This window comes from Eubalaena glacialis, chromosome 3 (genome assembly GCF_028564815.1).
Source record: "Eubalaena glacialis isolate mEubGla1 chromosome 3, mEubGla1.1.hap2.+ XY, whole genome shotgun sequence".
In the NCBI taxonomy this organism is placed as follows: domain Eukaryota; kingdom Metazoa; phylum Chordata; class Mammalia; order Artiodactyla; family Balaenidae; genus Eubalaena; species Eubalaena glacialis.
Genome location: NC_083718.1, coordinates 58776736 through 58800929, shown reverse-complemented (window position 1 = coordinate 58800929; position 24194 = coordinate 58776736). Strand labels below are relative to the sequence as shown.

Sequence of the window (24194 nt, the reverse complement as noted above, 5' to 3'; positions counted from 1 at the left end):
ATTTCTGATTTTTTTCATTTTCTTTATTCTCAAAGAAGGCCCTTATTACTGTTTTTCACAAAAATTTTGTAAATGTTTCTGGGTTCTCTGTTCTGTGTTCATGTGAATAATAGTTTTGAGAATATCTAGGTGTGTAATACCTTTGACTTTTTCTGGACTGGAAACAGTAGATACGTAAATACATACCCACTCAAGTTTAGAGTCTAGGAGATGAAGTAAATCACTTAATATGAACTTTGGCTTAATTTGGTCTGGTCCTTACATATTTGCATTTATGAGTAATCTTTTGAAAATGTTTCACAGAAAATCATTAGCTTTGAAAAAGGAAATTTGAAAAACTTAGTATTCCAAGATTTATGATACAGATTTTTAAATTCATGAATTTATGATTTGTGATTTCAGCATTTTTGTGAGTTTTCCCCTAAGAGCCATGACACTAATATTTTGTAATTTTGCAAAAGTCCTGATTGTCAATATATGCCCTGTGAAGCTGGTGAGGAGCAAGTCTTGATGAGCCCAGGCTTCTTTTCAGCATCTAGATTTCAACTTAACTTTGTTTCTGAGTGGAAAACATCTCCAAAGAGAAAGCCAGCTACTAGTGCTGATGGTAGAATTGAGGAGAACATGAAGGCCAAGGAAGTTATGGTTTTAAGCAAGAAAAAAACAATTTGGAATAAGCTAAAGCATGCTTTAACTTATCAAGTTTCATAGTAATTTCTATCTATGCTATGAACCTATATCACTGTATACTTTATATAAGCAGCAAAGTGCTTTATAAAACTATCTTAACTATTATGTTAGCCAGTAAAAATTTGCTTATGAAAAGAGAAAGAAAAAACATTTATGGAGATTTGGATAGTGCCAGAATTTATCAATAACTTTGGTCCCATATTTATAGATTCACCTTCATTTTCATTTCTTCAACTACTAACCTGCATTTTATAGCGTAAGTTATATGTTACATTATAAATGATTTACAAAGTCTCAGGACAACCCTCATGTGTACCAAGGTCTGTAGTAGTGAAAGCCGGGGAAGGAGAGCTCCATATATTTTTTTTATAAGATTAACTTTAAAATAGTAATATTTCATTAAATAAAAAGGTACCTGGCAGTTAGAAACTCTGTCTTACTCATAAATGTTAGTATTACTAGCACCTGGAGCTAGATGATGAATAGGTTCTCAAAGTGTACTTTTTGACGTAAACGAAATTAGACTTTACTTGAATCAACAGTGAAAACTGGATATCCTAACTTGGAGCTCCTCTATAGTTTGTTCTTATATTCTTGTTTTGGAAATATCACGTTGGAGATTGTGGTAAGAATAAAAAGCCCATTTAGGCCCCAAAAGGTTTATCATAATATTCCTACTTATCTTGTTGGCCAATGCTCTTGACACCTTTCTGTTGAATTGTATTAGATAATGTTCATGTTTTGTATTTGCCTGAGGCATGTGTGAGTAGAAGCCAAGTTACAGGGAATAATTTGGAGTAACAACCTCTCCATAAAGAGTGAAAAAGCACCTCAGAGATAAAATTGAGTCACCGACATATAAAACAAAAAGAATTCTTTTTCTTTCTCAACCTTTGCATATGTTTAAAAGGATCATGTTGAAGAGGATATTTCCCCTTGAGCTAAAAGCTTAAAACAGATTTCTATCTATAAGTCACTTTACATGTGTATCCTTTAGCCCTTGGATGTAGAGGGGAAACGGGTAATCTTTAGCAAGTTCTGGCCTGTCCTTTTCAATTACAGTAGGGAAAAAAAAAAAAAATATATATATATATATACGTATATATATATATGTGTGTATATATATATATATACACGTATATATATATATATACGTATATATATGGGTATACCTCCCGATTTGAACTCCAACCAGGGAAATCTGAATACAATACTGTATGTTTATAGAATTCTTTACAAATGCTTAAGTCAAGATCTCTCACCAACATCATTGGACTCAGTGTTCCAACTCTAGGTGTAGCTGACAATCTTCACGTAGTTTCTTGTAATAAGATATAATTAAATCGATTTTAAAAGTTAAATTAGGTCCCTCCTCCCCCTCTCTCTCCTTTTCTCTCTCCTCCCTCCATTTAGTTAGTTCCTCCACACTTTTCCACGTCCACCATTTGGAGGAAGTTTGTGACATCAGAGTGACTTGAGCACACTCTTCATTTCACTGCCTGTCCTATCGCAGTCATTTGTTTTAAAATGATACATGATATTGGAATTATGAAAGACAACAACAGACTAAGCCTCAAGAGATCCCTTTGAGTGTTCTTCCTCATGCTAGTTATATAGTCAGTTTCCCCCTTGTAAATTATTACAGTGGGGAATTTATTAGGGAAAACATCATTTAAAAATTTTAACAGCTGCTATAAACTCTCATTTGTCAGCTCTCAGCTGACATTCAAACAGCTGCAATCTATGAGTGAGCTTTCACTTTCAGCTGCTGGAGGTCTTTCAATTTCTGTTCCCATGGAAATGAGGAGGGCTGGATGGGTGGAAGGGAAGTGAGGGTTGACATACACATTTCCCCATACCTTATTTTTCTGGCCTCCTCACAGTTTCCATGGAAATGGGAATATAAATGCCACTCTATCCCAAGATTTGGAGAACAATCATTCATGTGTAAACAGCAGTAGATGGACCTTAAACAGGCATACACAAAAAACTAATCTTACAGCCTTTTCTCTACCTGTGCAGCCAAGCCTAATTGCAAATATATTTTTATTTGATCTACTTCCCCTCAAAAATGATTAAATTAACTTTTAGAAAGTTAGTTTGATATTACCTTTTTTTCAAAGTGAGAATTGTCTTAGACATACTCTTTTTGATTGTCAGGTATATGTCTATATATCTGTCCTTCGTGTTTTAAGCATTTAGTGTGCGTGATGTTTTTACTTATGTCTTTCCCCCCAAGATTAAAGAAATGAATTTCAATTTAGGAAACAGCATCCAATTGCATAGCATAAAAAGTCTCCTCAAATAGTCTCATTGTTATGCACTACTTTAGAAATTGCCCCACAGAGCAGAGGTAATTATTGGCTCTGTCAAACATATCAAGGAAAACTGCCATTTTTAATTGGTTATCACAATCTTCTCATTTAGGTAACAAAAATATCCTATGTTAAGTGGATTTCTATGTCTTTCCACTTATCAACTCTCTGTCATCACATATCTCCTGTAATACCCATACTCAAGGAAAATACATGGGCATAGTCTTTATCTGTCTTTTTTATTCCAATATTTAAACTACTTCACAAAATCCCTTTGAACCTTGAGACATTAAGAATATACTTAACTGAACAAATCTGCATTAGGCATCTACTGAGTATTCGGCTTTGTGTTCGATTAAAGCAGTAGATACCGATTTTAAATAAGGCAGGGTTCTTTTTTTTTGCCATAAGGCATCCTAATTGGGTTAAGAAGGTTCAAACCCAGGAAAAACTCATTACAGCCATATGTGATTATTAAAAGTGGAATAGACTAATTCTAAAGAAGTTTTAGGAGGGGAAGGATAACCTGGCCTAACCAAAATGACCAGGGAAGACTTGCTTTAGAAGACCTCTCTTTTATTGGTTTCAATGGTCCTTCCTTTCCATTTCTACTGTCGCTTTCTTTTATTCTTTTAAATTTTATTATTTAAAAAAAAATTTTTTTTTTCGGCCTCGCCACATGGCTTGTGGGATTTTAGTTCCCCAACCAGGGACCAAACATGGGCCCTCAGCAGTGAAAGTGTGGAGTCCTAACCACTGGATAGCCAGGGAATTCCTGTATTGTCACCTTCTTAACAAAGGCATTTTCTCCTGAACTATTTTCATAACTTTATAAATATTCTTTCAGTTGCCACCTTCCTCCTTTTCTTTATCCCCCTTTCTAGTTTAGCATGTATACCATTTCCAATGAACATTCTTACCAGCACAGTTAGGATCTTTCTGTTGCCCTATTTTAAAAACCTCAGTGACTTCTTATCATAACCGGGACAAGACTATTTTTTTTTAAATACTATCTATCTATCTATTTATTTATTTATGGCTGCGTTGGGTCTTCATTGCTGCGCGTGAGCTTTCTCTAGTTGCAGCGAGCGGGGGCTACTCTTCGTTGCGGTGTGCGGGCTTCTCATTGTGGTGGCTTCTCTTGTTGCAGAGCACGGGCTCTTGGCACGCGGGCTCAGTAGTTGTGGCTCGTGGGCTTAGTTGCTCCGCGGTATGTGGGATCTTCCTGGACCAGGGCAGGAACCTGTGTCCCCTGCATTGGCAGGTGGATTCTTAACCACTGCACCACCAGGGAAGTCCAGGGACAAGACTTTTTTAAAAAGATAGTTCTAATGTCAAATATTCTACCTTCTAAGTCCTATAAGCTACTGAAACAATTTAAAATTTTAGTATTTTATGTTCTTTCATATTCCAGATTGCTTCTCATATCCAGAATGGGTACAAACATCTGTTAAGCCCATGTGCCTGCTTTTTATTTCAGAAAATATGGTCACTGAACTAGCAACTACCAAAATAGGTTCACACTTTCATCAGTTTGGCAGCAACCTAGATCTTCTAGTGATCTGGCTCCAGGGTATTCTTTCCAGCCTGCTCTGCAGGTGCCATACACCAGGCACCTAGCTCCTCACCCAGACAAACATAGCTGTGTAGCACAGTTTGTAGGCCCATGTTTTTAGATCCATGCCTTTGCTTACAGCACTTCAGCTTCCTTTGTGGAATGGGGAAAGAAATAAGCCATAATGAGCTGTTCCCTCCTTATCTTGCCCCTCTCTGTAGCTCTTACAGTCCCACCCTACTGTTATACTCTCTGTAATTTACATTAAAATACTAAAACCTACACAGTGTGATATAATATGTGTTAGTTTTAGTCTACACCTTGGACTTGATTCATATTTGAAGCACCCTGATATGGGAATACACAGTCCAGGGGTAGTTGGTTAGCATTGGAAAGACCCTAATCAGGAGATAACTGCTATAAATTCAACCTACTTATATTTAACTCTACACTAAAGGGTTTTCTAATTAGCATAAAGGATGTCAAATAATTTTTAATTGGATTGGCTAGAAATGCTATATAGGCATTCTAGCCTTACATGGATTGCATGTAAGATTCTGGTAAGCTAGCAGTCTGAAACCTGCAGGATGGCACCTGCAGCCAAATACGCTGGGCTTGTCGACTCTCACCTAACAAACGATGCTTCCTGCCTGGTAGAAAGGTAGTGGGGAGGAGACGTATGGCCATGCTTATCTCCAATCCTTGGAGGTTACTGATCTCTACCAAAAAAAAAAAAAAAAAGAAGAAGAAGAAGACGAAGAAGATGAAAAGAAAAATCCTGACACTTGCAAATGGTCCATAGCAACAGCTCCCTCCAGGACAATGCTTGTTTACATGCTAGCTCCATTTTAAAGTCTGTCCTAAATTTCCTTGTAGATTTGTGAAAATATTCTCCTCTAAGCCATAACAGTATGAGGCTCATATTTCAATGATGGCATAAATCAAAGTCTGTAGTGTATTGTAAGTTTCTTGATGAAAGGATTGTGTCATAGCTATCTTTGTATCCCACGTGGCATCGGCATAGTGCCTTGTACACAGTAGATATTTGTTGAATGAATGAGCACATACATGCACTTTCCCAATTCTGTAAGGAACAGATCCAGCATTGGGTCATGGGGGCACTGGGAGCCAATGTGTGGGTTCCCAGAGTTCCACTAATTCAGCATTCAGAGTTCTCAAGGAGTCAGTAGTAATTGTCCATAACTACCTCAGCTGTAGTTGGCCATCAGTACAAAGATGCATTGGGACTGTCATCAGTAGCAGAGGAAAGTAGCATTGTCTGTGTCATCTTCAGAAATCCATACCCAAATGTATCTCACGTTGCTGTTTCTGCCAACTCTGGCTCTAGAGGATGACGATGGAAAAATCTTTAGGAAAATTATTTTTCTTGTCCTGTATCTCTTAGCCAATTTGAGGCAGTATATATAGCTAATCAAGTACATAAAAAGGTTAAAGTAACAACAGAAGATCAGGGAGAAGAAATAAAAAAGGCACAAGAATAACATAGAGACTGTCAAAAGCAAAATAAAACAATGTTTGTAAAAATGGTAGTATCATATAGTAGTTCAAAGCAAGGACTTTGCATCTGGACTGCCTGGATTGGAATGAATCCCCACCTTGCTAGCTCTGTGACCTTGGGCAAGTTATTTACCCTTTCTGGCTCTCTGTTTCCTCCTCTGTAAAGTGAGGAAAATTAATAGCACCTACCTCATAGGTGTGAGGCTAAAATAAATTAATACATGTAAAGCATACAGCGTCCAGTGCCTGGTATATAAGGCAGTGCTCGGTGGTTTGCTGTTTCTACAGTGATATGGCCAAATCATTGCTCTAAAGGCAGAAGAATGCTAATTTCAGTCCGTTTGAAGTCCTGCTGTCTGTGTGTTTACACACTGTACCTCAAATGAGTAATCTTCATGCCTTGAATCTCCCACAAATTGGTGCTTATACTCTCTTGTGGAACTTATCACATTCTACCCTAAATAATGCAATTATTTGTAAGCTGCTTAAAAGCAAAGACTATCTTCTTTGTCTTCCTCTTAGCACACAGAAGAGTGCTTGCATAACAGCCTGGCTTACACAATAGCTCTTTAGTAACTATTTGTGGAACTATGAAGGAGACAATAGTAGGTTGGTCTGTGAGGTTGGTCCCTGGAGGCCCTGTACCTTGAGCTGGTGCCTGTGTACCTCTCATACCTCTTCAGCCTCAGCTAGCCTTTTCTCTCCTCACTGTGCTCCAGCTGGCCTTCATTCCCTCCAGCCAGCTTCATGGGCATGTGACCTGGGCGACTGCATTCGGTTTAATGCTCTGCTGTCACCTTGAAATTCTCATTTTTTGGACAAGGGACCTTGATTTTCATTTTGTATTGGTCCTGGCAAATTATGTAGCTGGTCTTCCTCTTTCCCATCTTGTGCCCATCGTGCCCTCTGCTGGGAACACTCTCCCCCACTACTCTTCACTGGCTGACTTACTCTTCAGGTCTCAGCTTCGTTGTCATTCCTCAGAGAAGCAATCAAAATTAGAACCTTGTGCACTGTTATCCCTCCACCTTTACATCTCCCTAAGAGCACTCACCTTATGTAAGTGCAGTATTTATTTCAATCGTGTGATCATCTCTTCACAGACTTCCTCCCCACCAGACTGAGCTCCTTGAGGGGACACACTGTGCATTTGTTCCTGGATGGCTATGCCTGCTACACTGTATATAATCAATACATATTTGTGGAATGAGTGAGTGAATGGGTGATTTTTAAAAATGCAAAGGAGGAATGAGTTTTTCTTCCCATGTTAAAAAGTTGGTGTATAAAAATGGCAGTGCAGTCATCATGCAGTTTAATACTGCTGCTGATAACTTCTAACCAGTTTGACTTACTACCTTTAAGGTAGTACCTTAAAGATAGGTGAATACAGAAAAGTTTCCCCATTTCTCTTTCTTTCCCCCTGCTTTCCTTTTCAGATAGTCTGGTATGGTAAAGGTGAATCTCTCTGAAGACGGAAGTACTCAGACTGTTTTATACAGCTGCTGTTTGGCATATTAGTCTTGAATTAAATTTCTTATAGCATAAATATCTATAGCCTTCTGTCTACTGTGAATATTTTTCGCAATAGTATATATTTACTTTTGATCTAACTGCCAGTAGCAACTGACGTAAAAGTACTGCTTCAGGTTTCTCAGCATCCTCAGTGCAAAGGCCAGCACTATTCTAATGAACATAGCATTTGATGGTAATAAAAAACAGTGTCCTACTTAGCTCCCCTATCATTCTTCCCCTCTGTCTCATTGTCTAGTTTTAAATAAGCTTAATGAGCTCGCTCTGAATGCATAGCTGTATCAGCTTTCTGTGGCCCAGTTTGGGGACTACATCTGGTTAATCTACTCCCTGGAATCAGACCAATACCATTCAACATGTAACCAGATTTAGTGTATTACATACCATCTTACAGTCTTAATTTTTAGCACTTGGTAGTCATTCTATATTTTCCAAAACTATAATAAACATTTTAAGCAATACATTTCTAATAAAAAACTCATTCAAAAGTGGAATTTTACATGAGATATTACAGTGGATTTTGAGCACCTCCCACCAAAGGAAATAAAAGCATCCATTATGGTATACCAACTTAAGATATCATTGCTTTTTAATCGTTACAAAGAGAAAACAGAATTTCCATAATTCAGCCTAAAATGGAAGTTAACCAACATAGTGAGATAAGGATTTGTATTGCTTAAAAACAGGTAAAATGTCTTTTTTTCTCCTGCAAGTATAAAAAAATCTGAGAAAAAGACTTAAAAACCAACAGAAGGAATAGTTGTGACCCAGTTGCAACTGCTGCATGTGGGTGAAAAAAAGAACCCATCTTTTTCTTTTGTACAAATCAGTACATGAAGCAGGCGGAACAGAAAGAAATAAATATGAGAAACAATACACAGAGAAGGGCATTCTCAGTGAAGCTGTAGGCCTCAAAAAATGTTCCATCTAAGCTCTGACTGATTCCAGTACCTTAAGGTAATTTGCTTTAAGCTGTAAATCTCCTGGATTGTTTATGCCTCAATACTTTTTTCAGAAGCCTGGGAGAGAAGGAAAGTATATCATTTCAATCTGCCCCCTCTTGAGACTTTATGGAATTCTAAGCAGGCTTCTCCCAGAGTTAAACTCCTGGTTCAATCACCTTAGGGTCTATTTGACCTTCCCTTTTTTGTTCTAGTTTGCCCAGAAAGTTCAGGGAGGAGGTGTATATATTTCTGAGCTCCTGCTTTATGCCAGGTAAGATAGCAGATATCCTAGGTTCATCATCTCCCAGTCAGGTGTTAAAATAAAGTATCTCTATCATCTTGCAGTTGATTTGCTCAGTTAGTTGCAGCAGGCAACTGATGAGGCTTAGCAAGGGTCTTGGGTTTGAGAGCTCTGTGTGCTGGGTGGATGACAGGCATGTAACATACTGCAAATAAGGCTTTACCTTTGGTGTCAAAGAGGCCTATTGGGTCAGTCATTACCGTGGTCCCTGTGCATGTCACTTAATCTTTCTCAGTGTACTCAATTTATTGAACGGGCATAGTAAACCCAGTTCAACTTTGTAAGGCTTAAGTAATATAAAATATGTTAAGTGTTTAGCCCAGTGCCATGGCATGCTGTATGCGCTTAATAAAAGGAGATGGACATGGTAGTTGTTATTTGTGTTATACCCCCGTTTTAAAAAGTAAATAATTGCAGCTCTGATTAAGAGGTTTATTGCATGATATTTTATTTTATTTTTTTATTTTTTGGCCCTGCCACGCGGCTTGTGGGATGTTATAGTTCCCCGACCCTCGGCATTGAGAGTGCAGAGTCCTAACCTCTGGACCGCCAGGGAAGTGCCCTGATTAAGAGGTTTAAATGAATTGCTTCTATTATAATTACATATCTGGTATTTGACAGAGCAAGATTTCAAGTACAAAGTAAGCCTGTTTAACCCCTAAATCACCCTACATATAATATTGAGGAGTAACTCTATTGTTTAAATAATTGTTCTTGAAGCGTATGGGTTTTCCCTTATTTAAAACTTGATTTTGTCCTTATATCCAAACTGCTTATATAATAGATTCTTGAAATATTTTAGAACATTAAAAATATCAGTTTTTCCTGAGATTCTTCCTGATCTTAACAAATTTATTCTCTCCTAAAGTTTATTTAATAATTGGTTGTTTGAAACTCAGGATGGGTATTCCCTTAGAAACTGATGATTATGTTCTCAGGCCAGTTCATAAAAGCCTCTCTAGCCTGTCTGTCACTCTTCCCTTTACAGCACTTGATGTTTTCATCCAGTGGTTTTCAAATGGACGGTGTATTGCCTGAGGAGCAGGCAATTTATAAAAATAGAGGTGCCTGACCATACCTCAGACCTTTTGAATTAGAATCCTGAGGTGAATGTGCTGGATCCGTCCCAGCAGGAGCAACAGCAGGCTCGGAATCCTGAGACAGGACAGAGTATGATGCATCCGAGGGACTGAAAGAAGTCCATTGTGGCTGGAGTAGAGACTGGTCGTCTCTGAACTCTTTTGATCGTGCATTCCTGTCAGTAAAAGGAATTTAAGCACATACCTCCAGTATATCAGTATTCATTTAAAAATAAATTATGTACATGTACTTTGATAAAATAGGCACAAATATAGACATTTTTAAAAGTTGAGGTTAAAAAAAAAGAGGTAGAACTGAAAATTCTAATAATTGCCTTTTGCCTTTTCCATGTTTTGGATCCTTTTATGTACCCCTTGGGATGGGTGAACCCCACTTTTGTAAAATATAGGCATAGAAAGTGAGGGGGAGAGGTAGATAGAGACCAGATCCTATAGCACCAGCAGAACTATGTCAAGTATTTTTCTCTTTATCCTAAGCACAAGAGGCAATTGAAAAATTTAGGAAAGGGAATGACATCAGATTTGCATCCTGAAAAAAAAGTTGACTACCTTTGGGAGTAGAGCAAGCATGGACACAGGGAGACCAGCTTGGAGGTTACTGCAGTGATGAGAGGTGATTATGACTTGAGCTAGGGCAGTGCCAATGAGGTTCAAAAGAAGAAGACAAGCTAGAGATATATTTGGAGGCATACATTATAGAATCTAGTGACTTACTTCATGATCATTGATGGGGGGAGAGGTCAAAGGTGACTGCTGGGTTTCTGGCTTGAGCATCTGGATGAAGATGAACCATGGAAGAGTAAGTTGGGGGGTAGGGAGTGGGTTGTGTCTCCAGGTTGAAAATAATCTCAAATGTGAAACATCCAAAAGATAATATGAAATTTGCAGTTGAATTATGTAGGTTGAGCTCAATGGAAGTCTTGGGCTGGGAACTATAAATTTAGGAGTTGTCAAAACATAGATAATAAAGAAATTACTCTACCTCCATATATTATTTATTGATAGGAAAGCTCTAGAGCAGAAGTGCCAAGGAGTTCCATAAAAATAGTATACGAGATTAGATTTATAGGCCTGGAGATGAGAAATTAGAAATGAACAGATAAGCAGTTTCTATAAAATGCAAGTGTCTCTTAAAGTTGCTACAGCCTTGGGAACAGACAGCTTATATTACAACATGGTAAAGAAAGTAGAAATCAATATTTCAGAAGCTTTCATAGATACTTTGATGAGCACACTACATTCAGGAGTGAGCCATGAATGCCGGGAAGTGACTCACTTCATACAATTATTCATGAATGAAGACAGAAACCTGTCACAGGTGTGTGCACCATTAAGCTTGAGTAATTGGGGAAACTGAGCGTGCCCAGTGAAATGAAAGGAAGTGCAGCACTGTGGACTAGTGTGTGGATTCAGGAAAAGAATGCCTAGTAATTTGATGTCTATAAGCCTTGGGAGTTATGTTAGAGTTATAGCAAGAGATAAATACTTTTCTTGTCCTCACTCCCTTAAACCATTGTATTCCTTAAGTATTGGAATACAACTAGTATTGCCAGAGGCTCAGGGTCGTGTGAAATGGGTCAAAGGGGGTTAAAAGGTACAAACTTCCAGTTGTAAATAAATAAGTCATAGGGATGTAATGTACAGCATGGTGACTACAGTTAATAATACTGTATTGCATATTTGAAAGTTACTAAGAGAGTAGATCCTAAAAGTTCTCATCACAAGACAAAAAATATGAAACAATGGAGATGCATGTTAACTAGACTGATTGTGGTGATCATTTTGCAATATATACGAACATCAAAGCATTAGGTTGTACATCTGAAACTGATATAATGTCATAAGTCAATTATACCTCAATAAAAAGGAACACAATGAATAATCATTTATAGGCTTTTATGTTATCTGAAGGTTTTTCCCCCAGTACCCTGGGGTAAAATCTACTCTGTTCCCCTCCTCCTAATGCTAAAACCTCTAAAAGAGTCAGAGTAGCTTCTTTTGCTAAATACCATGAAGAGGGTTAAGTGAAGCCTATAAGGGCATGCTCCCTCTTCTTAGATGTCTTCTCCTCTTGATTTCTTCCCATCTATTTCATTCCAAGTCCTTTGGGCTTCTGCAAACTAACTGTTAGAATTTCGGTTCCCACTGATCCACTTTCTGTCCACAGATCTTGATAGGTCTTCACGGAAGTGACTCTGAATTAAAAACTCTCAGCCTGGGCTTCCTTGGTGGCACAGTGGTTAAGAACCCGCCTGCCAATGCAGGGGACATGGGTTCGAGCCCTGGTCCGGGGAGATCCCACATGCCGCGGAGCAACTGGGCCCGTGTGCCACGACTACTGAGCCTGTGCTCTAGAGCCCGCGAGCCACAACTACTGAGCTCGCGTGCCACAACTACTGAAGCCCGTGCGCCTAGAGCCCGTGCTCCGCAACCAGAGAAGCCACTGCAATGAGAAGCCCACGCACCACAACAGAGTAGCCCCTGCTCGCCGCAACTAGAGGAAACCCACACACAGCAATGAAGACCCAACGCGGCCAAAAAAAACCCAAAATTCTCAGCCTGCGCCCCTCCCCCCCATCACCAAGAAATGTGGAACTATGCTACTTATCTATTTTTTTCTCTGTCCAGTGATTAATATATTAAATTGGGATCATTGTTGTTTATCCTAAGAAATTATCTGAAGTAAGCAGTATGTAATGGTTAATACCTTTGGCCTGTTCATTTTTTAGGCACTCAGAGCTCTGACCATCAGGAAAATATTGACTAGATCTTATCAGCCTTTTTCAAAACTAGTGATTTACTTTGCCAGTGTTTGTATCTATCACTAAATATTTTTATGTTGTTTATTTCTGAAATAGAGAATCAGATTCATCAAGCCCTGAAGTAGCTCTTACAAGTGACTGGCCCCTGTTGAAATTTAGCACAGGGAAATACAGCATTATTTAATCGGGCAAGGGAGTCTACATGAACCAGTCATAATGAAAATCCTCCCCTGCCGAGGTACTCCCCCCACCCCAACAAATTTCCTCTTGATCACCCTTGTACCTTTTATGAACATCTGCTATTGCACTTATAAAACTATATGGTAATTAGACACATAATCGGCACTGTGTCTAGACTGTCAACTTCTGGAGGAGCTTTGCCTTTATCATCTGGTCGCAGGCAGTAGATCCAGGTGGCTGAAGAGGGCAGACTCTGGAGGTAGACTGCCTGGATCCCATTTCTGACTCTGTTTACCAGCTGTGTATGATCTTGGGCAAGTTATCTCTCTTCAGTTTTCTTATTTGTAAAATCCAAATAATACTTCACAGAGTTGTCTATAATAGGTGTATTCCAAATTTGTGACTTAAGTGTTCTATTACTCCATTAATTACTACCCAAAATTTAAGATTTATTCTGTTTTAAGGCACCTGAACTCCTTAAATGTATAAAAATCACATTTGATAAGCAGGAGACCTAAGCAAATCATATACATAAGAGAAGTATGTTTTATTAGAAATAACTAATGCACATGAAATTCAAGTATTAATAAGGAGTATTCAAAATAACATAATAAAAGTAAAAAATATGAAATAAAGTAACTCAGGTGGATATGGTTACTGAGGTAAAGATTATTAAGACAAATTCATCTAAAATTAATTGGTATACTTATATGTATATATATTTATTCTATCAGAGTCGTATAAAAACAGGAAATACGTGCTTTAAATGCAAAGAAGAGAGAGAGCATGGGAAACGAAGAATGTTGAGCATACAGTAGTCACCCCTTATCTGTGGTTTCGCTTTCTGAGGTTTCAGTTACCCTCAGTCAACTGCAGTCCGAAAATATTAAATGGAAAATTCCAGAAGTGAACAATTCATAAGTTTTAAATTTTGAGCAGTTCTGAGTAGGGTTATGAGATCTTACACTATCCTACCCCAGTTCACCCAGGATGGGAATCATTCCTTTGTCCATTGTATCCACTCTGTGTACACTACCTGCCCAGGTGTCACTTAGCCACCCCAGTTATCAGATCAACCGTCGTGGTATCACAGTGCTTGTGTTCAAGTAACCCTTTTATTACAGCATGTTATCTATATTATTATTAGTTATTGTTAATCTCTTACTGTGCCTAATTTATAAATTAAACTATCATAGGTATGTATGTATGTATAGGAAAAAATAGAGTATATGTAGGGCTTGGTACTATCTGCAGTTTCAGACCTCCCCTGTTGATGAGAGGGAACTACTGTATTCTTTTTTTTTTTCATAAGTACTCGAACAGCTTTTTATTTATTTATTTATTTATTTATTTATTTTTGGCTGTGTTGGGTCTTTGTTTCTGTACGAGGGCTTTCTCTAGTTGCGGCAAGCGGGGGCCACTCTTCATCGCGGTGCGCGGGCCTCTCACTATCGCGGCCTCTCTTGTTGCAGAGCACAGGCTCCAGACGCACAGGCTCAGTAGTTGTGGCTCACGGGCCTAGTTGCTCCGCGACATGTGGGATCTTCCCAGACCAGGGCTCGAACCTGTGTCCCCTGCACTGGCAGGCAGATTCTCAACCACTGCACCACCAGGGAAGCCCGGAACTACTGTATTCTTATTCAGTCTTCCCCTCCTACATCTCCAACTGAGGCCTGCATGATTAACCTTTAGAAAGAGAAATGCAAATTAGTAATTACAGTCATCCCTTGGCATCCACAGGGAATTGGTTCCAGGACCCCCGCAAATACCAAACTCCACGGATACTTAAGTCCCTTATATATTGCATAGTATTTGCACGTAACCTACGCACATCCTCCCCTATTCTTTTGTTTTGTTTTGTTTTGTTTTTGGCCACGCTGCGAGGCATGCAGGGTCTTAGTTCCTTGACCAAGGATCTAGCCATGTCCCCTGCAGTGGAAGCTCAGAGTCCTAACCACTAGACCACCAGGGAAGTCCCCTCTCCCCTATACATCTCATTCTTCAAGTACGCACTTACATTAAATTTATTTAACTTAAGGGGAGAGATACCTATACTGCTCTTGAGATAGTAGGTTGTTTAAATTCTAATAATTCTTAATGACTTTCTGTTTTTTTAATTAAAACTACATACTAAAGAGGTTTTTTTAATTCCTTTCTTTGATAAGAAAAAATTCAAGCTCAATATTACATTCCCTAAAATAAAATCAATTTTGTCCTGAAATATAGTTTTGAAAACTGTAACAGTCTGTTTTCTTTGATTATCTCATAAACAACAGGAGTTTCATATCAGCTCTCCTTCCTCCTCCACCTTTTTTCCCCTTTTACTTTGTGCCAATCACAGGTGGATGCTCAATATCACCCCACAGCACAAGATAAATAAGCTTGGAAGGTTTCCTAGCAACATATTGTTCTGGGAACCTGCTCTGTTTCCCTGAACAAGATGAAGCCAAACATCCTAGAATCTCAGCCAGATGGGAAAGGATTAGCTTATTGAGGGGTGTTTAATGCATTTTTTAAAATTTCACTTTGAAATGGACCTCTTAACATAACAAGATTGACTTTTAAAAGGACACTCTTTTACATATTAAAAAAAAAACCCTCAGTAATAGTTCCAATTTAAAAAATACAGTTTTAGAAGAAATTCTCTAGAGACAAGCTTGTAATATGTAATTCACTTATTGGTGAATGGATCCATTTTAGAACTATGTGGAAAATACTTCCACATAAGACTGATGTTCAGCCTGATACGCAGTGGTACCAGTATTCAGCTACAAAAATGTTAACGTATGGTACTTCCTTCTCATTTTGTGGTAAGTGGCTGCTGGAGTAGGCTCCCTCCTCACAATGCCTCCTCACAAATCCTCTCACTTCTCCCTTGACCCCTCCTCCTAGAGATCCACGGGAAACCCCTGTCACTGCTTAAAACTCTGGGACTTCTTCCCTTTTCTCCTCAGCCCCAGGGCTACTTCAGTGCCAGTGATTTGCCACTTGATCTTGAGAGTGTGGTTTTGGTTTTCAGAGTATATGATTAATACAGAGAAAAGAAAACTAGAGGAAATTGCCCCTCTCAGAGTCAAGAAAAATAATGTTGTTGCTGTTTTGTTAGCACACCATCATGTATATTTTCCTTGTTGTTTATCGATGATCTTGAGGCCACGCAGTTGGCAGGTGGTGTTTTTCTTTCTCTTGCACTGTCGTTGGTCACAGCATACTGTTAAAGGTCTCTGGAGATGGAGTAGTAAAGGGTTAGAGTTTCTCATGCCAATATTCAGCAGTGGTTTTGCAATTCAGTTACATGCTGGAAAATGTTCTTTCTTCTAGTCTGACTGGGTAGGCAGTCCCCCATCAGCCAGGTGAATACTGTCATCATGTGGTGATTGAATGATTTACACTACCTGACAGGTTTGGACTGTGTGAAACTTCCTAGTTGTGGTGAGAAGCAGATAATTCCAGTACTCACAGTGCTCCTGGATGGGAAGAACAAAGTAATTAGAATAAGCTGGGGAATGACACCTGGTGTCTTTGCGTTTTATTTAACAAATTCTGTGGCCAGATTTAAGAGAATTGAAACTATTCTCATCCCGGAAAACCATAAGATAATTTTATTTTCATTGGTGCTTTCCATTCTCTCTTGCTCTCTCTCTCTCACACACTTACATATTTTCTAAATACCATGTTTTGAAGTCGACAAGAAACAATCTGTTGAGGGCCTCCTTGGGGCCAATTACATTGGTAGGCATCATGATGGATGCTGAGGGCCATCAATACCTGGTCCTTGCCTTCACTGAGTCCCCAGTAATTAGCCAAATAATGCACTTATTATCTTTTTAAAAATTTAGATAAGTTTATTCTTCATTTCAAGCCATTTACGTTAGGACCTAAACATTAAGGAAAGATTTTGATGTCTAAAGGAATTATATAATTTTGATTGTCCAAGAAAAGCCTAAGAGTAGACTTAGTCTGTTATATATAACATGTAATAGATTAAAATGGATTAATTTTTTTGAATATTTTCTGAAAACACAGTTTTTAAAAATTCAATGAACCAGGCATTATTTTAGATACTTTGTCATTTAATTCTCCTGACAACCATTATGAAATAGAAATTTGCCTACCAATTTTAGAATTTGTTTTCTCTCTGGTATATTATTAGCTCCATTAAAAATTTTTTGTGTTGCTCAATACTTTATTTTTATAAAATAATAAGTCTCATTTTTAACATGTTGGGAGAGTGAATTTTACTTAAAGAAAGGCAGTTAACAGAATTAACACCACTGTTAAATACATTAACAAGAAAAAGTGATGCTATATCAGCAATGTTGTAGAGCAGACTATGGCGCATTTTGGTAAATAAAGTTTTATTGGAACACGGCCATACTCATTTGTTTGTGTATTACCCATGGCAGCTTTTGTGCAATAACAACAGTGGAATTGTGACCTAGATTGTGTGGCCCGCAAAGCCTAAAATATATGCTATCTGGACCTTTACAGAAAAAGTTTGCAGACCCTGTTCTAGAATCTAGATTTTCCCCCTACATTGAGTCTGGTGTGCTCCTTTAGAATGCCAGAGACTTCGTTGGGAAACACATCAGAAAATGGTTTCCTAAATGATCTCCTTGACTAACATGCTTGTCCTCTAATCCCTGCAGGTACCGACCAAGAAGCTAAAGAAATATGAGAAAGAATATCAGACAATGCGAGAGAGTCAGCTGCAGCAGGAAGACCCAATGGATAGATACAAGGTATGGGAGACAGGGGTCGCCTGTCAGAGCCAAGTGCTTTCTTTCCCCTAAAGCAGCAGTTGTGGGAAGTTTGTTCCCTCTGTTCCTTCTTGGTTGATGTAGACTCTGACCATGCTCAATGTCCAGGTATGTTTTCATCTCAGGAGAGTCCTGAGTGGCCAACCATAATATTTCTTTTCTTTCAGTTTGTATATTTGTAGGTAACTTCACCCGTTGCATTTATACTGGGAGTCTTCATAAGAAGCTGAGAGAAAGAGAGGGAAAAAGAAAGAGAGAAAGTGGCTCTCGACTACTTTCAAAAATGAGAAAAAAGGAAAATGGCAAAGTACGGTTTTAGCTGTGCACAGTCACATCCACAAAGACTTTTAGAAGGCGAACTGCTCCAAGACTGGCACAAGAATGTTTCAGACTTACCTCCGTCTGTAGCCAATGTTCAAAATACAAACTCACTTGAAAGGAAAAATAAAAACCACAAAGCTATATTGAGCACAGTCATGGTGTTTGTTGCAACATTTATTTCCACAAACAAATTTATGAGTAACAGTGACATTTCATTACAGTATGCAGTTCAATAATCAAGATGATTTCAGTTTAATATCTTAGTTAATTGTAGTATTTTAAAAAATGGGGCCAGTCATAAAGATCTCCTCAGTGGTAATTAGCAACAGTGTTTCCATGAAGCAATGTTGGGGAAGTACTGATTTCAAACTTATTTTTTTTCCAACTGAAATATTCATGTCTCTCTTCAACATGTTTTAATTGTTCAGATTCCTACAGATACAGAATGATTCCCTCCCTCTCCACATCAGTACATTAGGATAAGAGAATATTGTATTCATACATTGAGCACCAGCAATGCCAAAAAGTACTGCAATGACATTATTAATTAAACCACCCACTGTGGGATGACTTTTGCTTGTATAACTACAGTTGCCTTTATGTGGTCAGAGAGCTGGACACGGGCAGCTGCAGTTACACAGTATATCTCGTCTCCGTTGCTGAATTGAATAGCATTGGAGGTTCACATAGGGGAACGGTGGAAGGAGTGTATGGATTTTGTAGTCAGATCTGAGTTCAAAACCTGAATTTCTGAAAAAGGAGACAGAATTTGGAGTCCAAGTTGGGGGTTTTAATCCCTATGCCATTTGTTCAGCATCTTGGACTAATTATTGAGCCTCTTCCTCATCTGTAAAACATATAGTATACACATTTTCTTGAAAGATTGTTGTGAGGATGAGGGATGTTATATGTTAAGTACCCAGCACATAGTTGGTGTTCAATAAATGGTTGTGATTAGCCTTATTAGGTCCACTGCCTCTAATTACCCAATTATTACTAGAATAATATCACCTTATTTGTGTCTGCTCCACCAGTCCCTTGCTTATCTTTCTCCTATTTCTCTCGAGTATTGCTACCTAAGAATCTAACATCAGTGTGTTACTGCCCTTGTTTATAAAACTAGCTGATAATAAAATCCCGCATATTGCTATGGCAGATAACTATTACCATATAAGGTGCTCATAGATAAAGTTCGAAGTTAATTTCCACCCCTCAATAAAACCAGTTTTAATGTAGCTTATGTAGCATGCTGCTTTAGAAAGGCTTGAAGTAGTAATGATAAAATATTATTAAGGATCCAAAGTGAAGCTCTCCTACTGCTTGCATCATTCTAATTTTCTTATTGCTGCCATCGTTGTGAGTAAAACCTAGGAAGGATACTTCAAAATAGAAGAGAGGGAAATGAAAGACTAAAATGGTGTATTTAAAATCAGCCTGGAACTGAACTTATTATTTCTTATATCCTTTTTGTGTCAAAGCAGGTATGTATAAATAAATAGTACAATGCATATTATTTCTTAAAAAGTAATTATCACACATGTACTATTGATGTGTACAGTTTTTACTGAGGGGTCAAAGTAGAATTAAACTTTTTTTTGGTCTTTGTTTTGAAAACAGGTACTACTTTTAAGCTTGAATGCTCTATTTATGCATATCAGATACCCTCTATAGCTATTTCTTTTGTATTATTGTAATAGCTTGTCAATACATCCTCCAACTAATATTTCTATATACTTTTAATAATGTCTAGAAATTTGTACTGGAGATAAACTTGGTAAAGTTATGGTCCTCACATTATAATTACATTTTCAAGGTGACAATTGACAACATAGTGTCCAGCCATCAACAGATTTGTTCTTTCAGATATTCAATATCTAGTTTAAGAAGCTAATTACAGTTGTATTCATCAAAGTAGGAAGGTGTCTTAGGAAATACATTTTAGCAACTTATAAATTTAATCCTGTCAAGAATAAGATCTATGCCCTGGGAATAAGCACTTTATAATTCATAGTTCTTGGACTGGGAACCCAAAAATTCTCAAGAATAACTTGGGAAGATCTTTGAAGGCATTGAGTCAGAACTTACACCAGTTCACTAACAACCCATCCTCAACCGTTAGGATCCATAGTGTTTAAAATGCCTTGTTTATCCTCTAGCTTGCCATATGGGAAGGGAGTTAGGAAGATTGTGTCAGTTAAAAAAAAAAAAAAAAGAAGGCCCAGAAATGTCATACCTTAAGATATTCCAAGAGATTTTTTCAGCTTGATACTATTTCTCTTGGGCATGGTGGGGTACAAAAAGAGGATAGCTCTCAGTAGTCACATAGATAGCTAGAGCCTAGTAGTAGATAGCTGTAGCTATCTAAACATGTGTTTTGTGCCTATTTTTATGATATATGCAAATATCTACTTCTGAGGTTATGTCACTATGCTCACCTGTATCTAACACTTGATGAAATGGTGTTGGTAGAAATTTAAATTTTAGAACCCTAAGCACAATGAAAGTGTTCTGGAATTTGATAGTGGTGACAGTTGTACAACTTTGAGAATGTAGTAAAACCACTGAATTGTATATTTTAAAAGGATGAATTTTATGGTATGTGAATTATATCTCAAAAGAAAAAAAAAAATCCAAGCAAGATGTCTGAAGAGAATTGACATCTGCCTGCCATCTTTTTTTCGTAAACCTCAGTCACACCAGAGGTACCTGTGCACAAGCCATACTTGTGGGAGGGAGACCTCCTGTCAGAACTGGAGCTAATCAATGACTATAGATCTTATGTGTACTCATAAGGGAAAGGCCAACATAAGTGGGTGATGCATTCATTTTCATGTATATATACGTACGTGTGTATATATATATGTAGTATATACGCATACATATATACATGCACACAGACATAAACATATAAGTAGATAATGCATATATATATACACACTGCCTGTGCTACCTGGTGTTGGCATCAGTTTGTATTTGAAACCAGTGAGCTCTATAATGACTGCTTACAGCCTTTGGTGTACTCTTTCTGTTTTATCTTCCTGACTAGATTCCAAGACACAGAAAGGAAACTTTATGGGAAGAAGAATATACAGTATTTATTCTAAGCCTCTTTTATTGTCCTTCTTAAGTTTGACCTGGCCAGATTTGTGTAGTGGTATTTATCTGCTCTGATATTTTGGTTTGTAAATTTATTTATAGATTTCAAGTGAAGTGAAATGCAGGATAAAGATTTGTCTGTAGAAATACATCATGTATACTTTTATCTTCATACAAATCCCCAGAAAACAAACATTCATGGATATGTGCAGCTGTTTTAGTCATTTTAAAAATTAGTAGCCAAGCCCCTAAAAAGCAGCTATCAACTTCAGAAATTAAAATATTATTTGCTATTTTAAGGTGATGAATTGTTTTCATTTGGGGGAAGTTAGTTTTCTAATGATGTAATCTATTGATGGCAATTTTAGAGAACTACAGCCTTCATCTGTCTTTAGAAGATGATATGCTTTTCTTGTTTAATTAAAGAACTACTTGTACAAATGTGGGTTAAGCCTTCAAAAAGCACAGCTAATTAATTAAATTCAGTGAATCTCCCAATGTGTAATGAAGGTTATGTTATTACCTGTTCTAGATGGGCAAATACTAGAAAGAATCAGGAATGCTTAAACTCTCTTGGGTTTGGGAGACAGTATTATAAATACATAATTTCTAATTGAAGAATCTTATCTATGTTTAGTATAATTAAATCTAGAATGTTTAACTTCTTTCTTGAGGTTAGACATAGTACATTTTTTATCAAAATGTAATTCAAACAGAAAGAAAATGATTCCTGTAAGTTCACGGAAGGTTTTTCTCGCCCATACTAATTTTTGTAGAGCAGTCATCCCTGCATGTAATTTAAAATTAAGCTATTTAATTATAAATAGTACAAACAGCACAAACAAGATTTTCTAAATAAAGCTTAACTTGTATTATTTGCTATCCTTACATATCTAAGGAAATAATTTAGAGCAATTGTCACATTTTGTTTTTAAGTTGATAAGTGAAGAAGTTTAAATTATGCTAAACATATGTGGGGAAAAAAAGACCCCCCACCCCCCCTTTTTTTTTTTTTTTTTTACTGTATTGGACCCTTCCTTACTCAGAGAAGTCAAGATAAGTGAATCCATCTTTGAAAAGTATTTTTCTTCCAATGAAAATAAACTTATTATTTTTCACATCACAGAGATATTGCTGGCTTTTGGAAATATTTATGTTATGAAATCATGTGCTTTTAATGAACAGTGACAGTCAAGAGGATGATTTCTATCTGCCTGTGACAACTTAATGATAAACTTCAGAAGGCTGCCACTCTTTCTTTTTGCACTTGGGTAACTCGATGAACTCACTGTTACAGGATGGTGGAGAAGGCAAGCCCAAGTTCTCTTGATGCTTCTCGAGCCACTTAGCTAAGAAGGAGCAGGTGGTTTCTGATGATGCTTGTCTGCTGATTGAGTTATACTTAACACTCAGGAGAGGCATAAATGTTGTGCATATTAAGAATCTCTTGGTATATTTATCAATGATCTTCAGAATTAATTCTCCAAAAATTTGCTTCAATTTTTAGTACGTCTTGTTTCCTGTTAAAGGAGTCTGACGGAGAAAATTACATCACACTCCTATGTTTCTACGTCATCTGTAACCCATTTGCTTTTTAAAAATTTGATTTGTATGCTAGAGTAGTACAGGGATATGAAAACCATACGGCCTGTGGGCCAAATCTGGCCCACTGCCTGTTTTTGTAAATAAAGTTTTATTGGAACACAGCCACTTGCTTATTATCTATAACTGCTTTTGCACAACAATGACGGAGTTGAGTAGCTGCAGCAAAGACCATATGGCCTGCAAAGCCTAAAATATTTACTGTCTGGGCATTTACATTAAAAGTTTGCTGACCCCTGTGCTAAAGTGTAATCTAAGATTGTTTTTAAGTGCTATGAGAAATGCAGTCTCGTTTGCCAACTGCCAGTTAGTTAGTACTGACAAGATTTTCTCTTTAGTTTGGCATTTAAAATTGTTTAAATTTCCACCAGAAAGATAAAACTGGATATGCTGGGTAAAGTAGGAGCATACAATGATTTCAGACATCCAGATTTTCTTTCTCAAATTTCATCTACAGATAATGTAGACGTTTAAACATTTCATCTATAGGCATTTGTCTTTGAATGTCAAAAAACTGTTTGATGAAATTTGAATATGATGACTGTCAACTCTTTTGAAAGAGGCATCCAGAAGAAAAGATGTGAGAGTTGAGTGTGTTGTTGCTAATAAATTGCACTGGGTCTTTTAGGAAAACATTTTCTCCTGACCCTTAAATGTCTTTAAAAGTCTGCGCCAAGAATTCATTATAGCAGCAGACAGCACACCCAAAATACTGAGCTAGAGTTATAAAGCTGCCTCCTTCCCCATCATTTTTTCCTTTAAGGCTGAGTTTATTTTCTTCTGATTGCCAGTTCACATTTCTCTGGTTTCTCATCTTGGAAAAAATCACATTCACCATTCCTTATACTGCTTCACCCAAACTCCAACCCCCAGACACAGAGGAGAGCTGGGATCCATTTTTCTTTTGCATTCCCCTGCCCAGCAATTTCATTCTGTTGCCTGAAGATGAAATATTTTGCAATGTTTCTGACTTTGTCATATAAGGAAGTTCCTTCCACCCAGCTCTAATAACAGTGTAAACAACTCACACCGTAGTTGCAAATAGTTCCACAGACAGCGTTTTCATCAGTCATGCAAACTGCAAATAACAGCGTGGAGAGGGAGGAGTTTAGTGTATCAGTCTTCCTGAGTTGAGACTTTGCCCATTGGCTGCCTCAAGTATACTTTCTTGCATCAAATGTTAGCTGTCCTGGAGAGAACTTAGAGTAAATGACACTCTAAGGAAAAACAAAAGAGCAAAATAGCATTAACAAGCGTCTGTTTTTGTTATTGCCATTTCCTAATTGTATTAGTAGGTGTGCAATTTCATTGGATATTCTTTTTTTTTTTCAATTGTCTTTGTACCTATGATTGAAAACGGTAGTTGGGCTATGGCTTTTCAGGAGGTAAGTTTTTTGTCTATGTATGTCTGTAATATCAGCGTCTGTCTCTCTGAAAAATGCAGTATCCTCCTCCCCAAAGTTACTAACCCAACTTTCCCAGCTGCACATCTCCTATGCAAGAGGGGAGGGAACTAATGA

The 24194-nt window shown here is 37.6% G+C and overlaps 1 protein-coding gene across 6 annotated transcripts in view; it reads left to right on the top strand.

Moving 5' to 3' along the window:
* The window catches only part of RABGAP1L (RAB GTPase activating protein 1 like), a 655755-nt gene that overhangs the window by 612055 nt on the left and 19506 nt on the right, over nucleotides 1-24194 (top strand). For 4 of the 6 annotated variants that reach the window (XM_061185687.1, XM_061185686.1, XM_061185689.1 and 1 more), the window contains one exon: nucleotides 17545-17637. In XM_061185687.1, the coding sequence (XP_061041670.1) occupies nucleotides 17545-17637 (93 nt within the window). Of the gene's footprint in view, nucleotides 1-17544; nucleotides 17638-17822; nucleotides 18120-24020; nucleotides 24060-24194 lie in introns of those variants that run through there. The other 2 variants (XM_061185688.1, XM_061185690.1) reach the window with 2 other exon arrangements.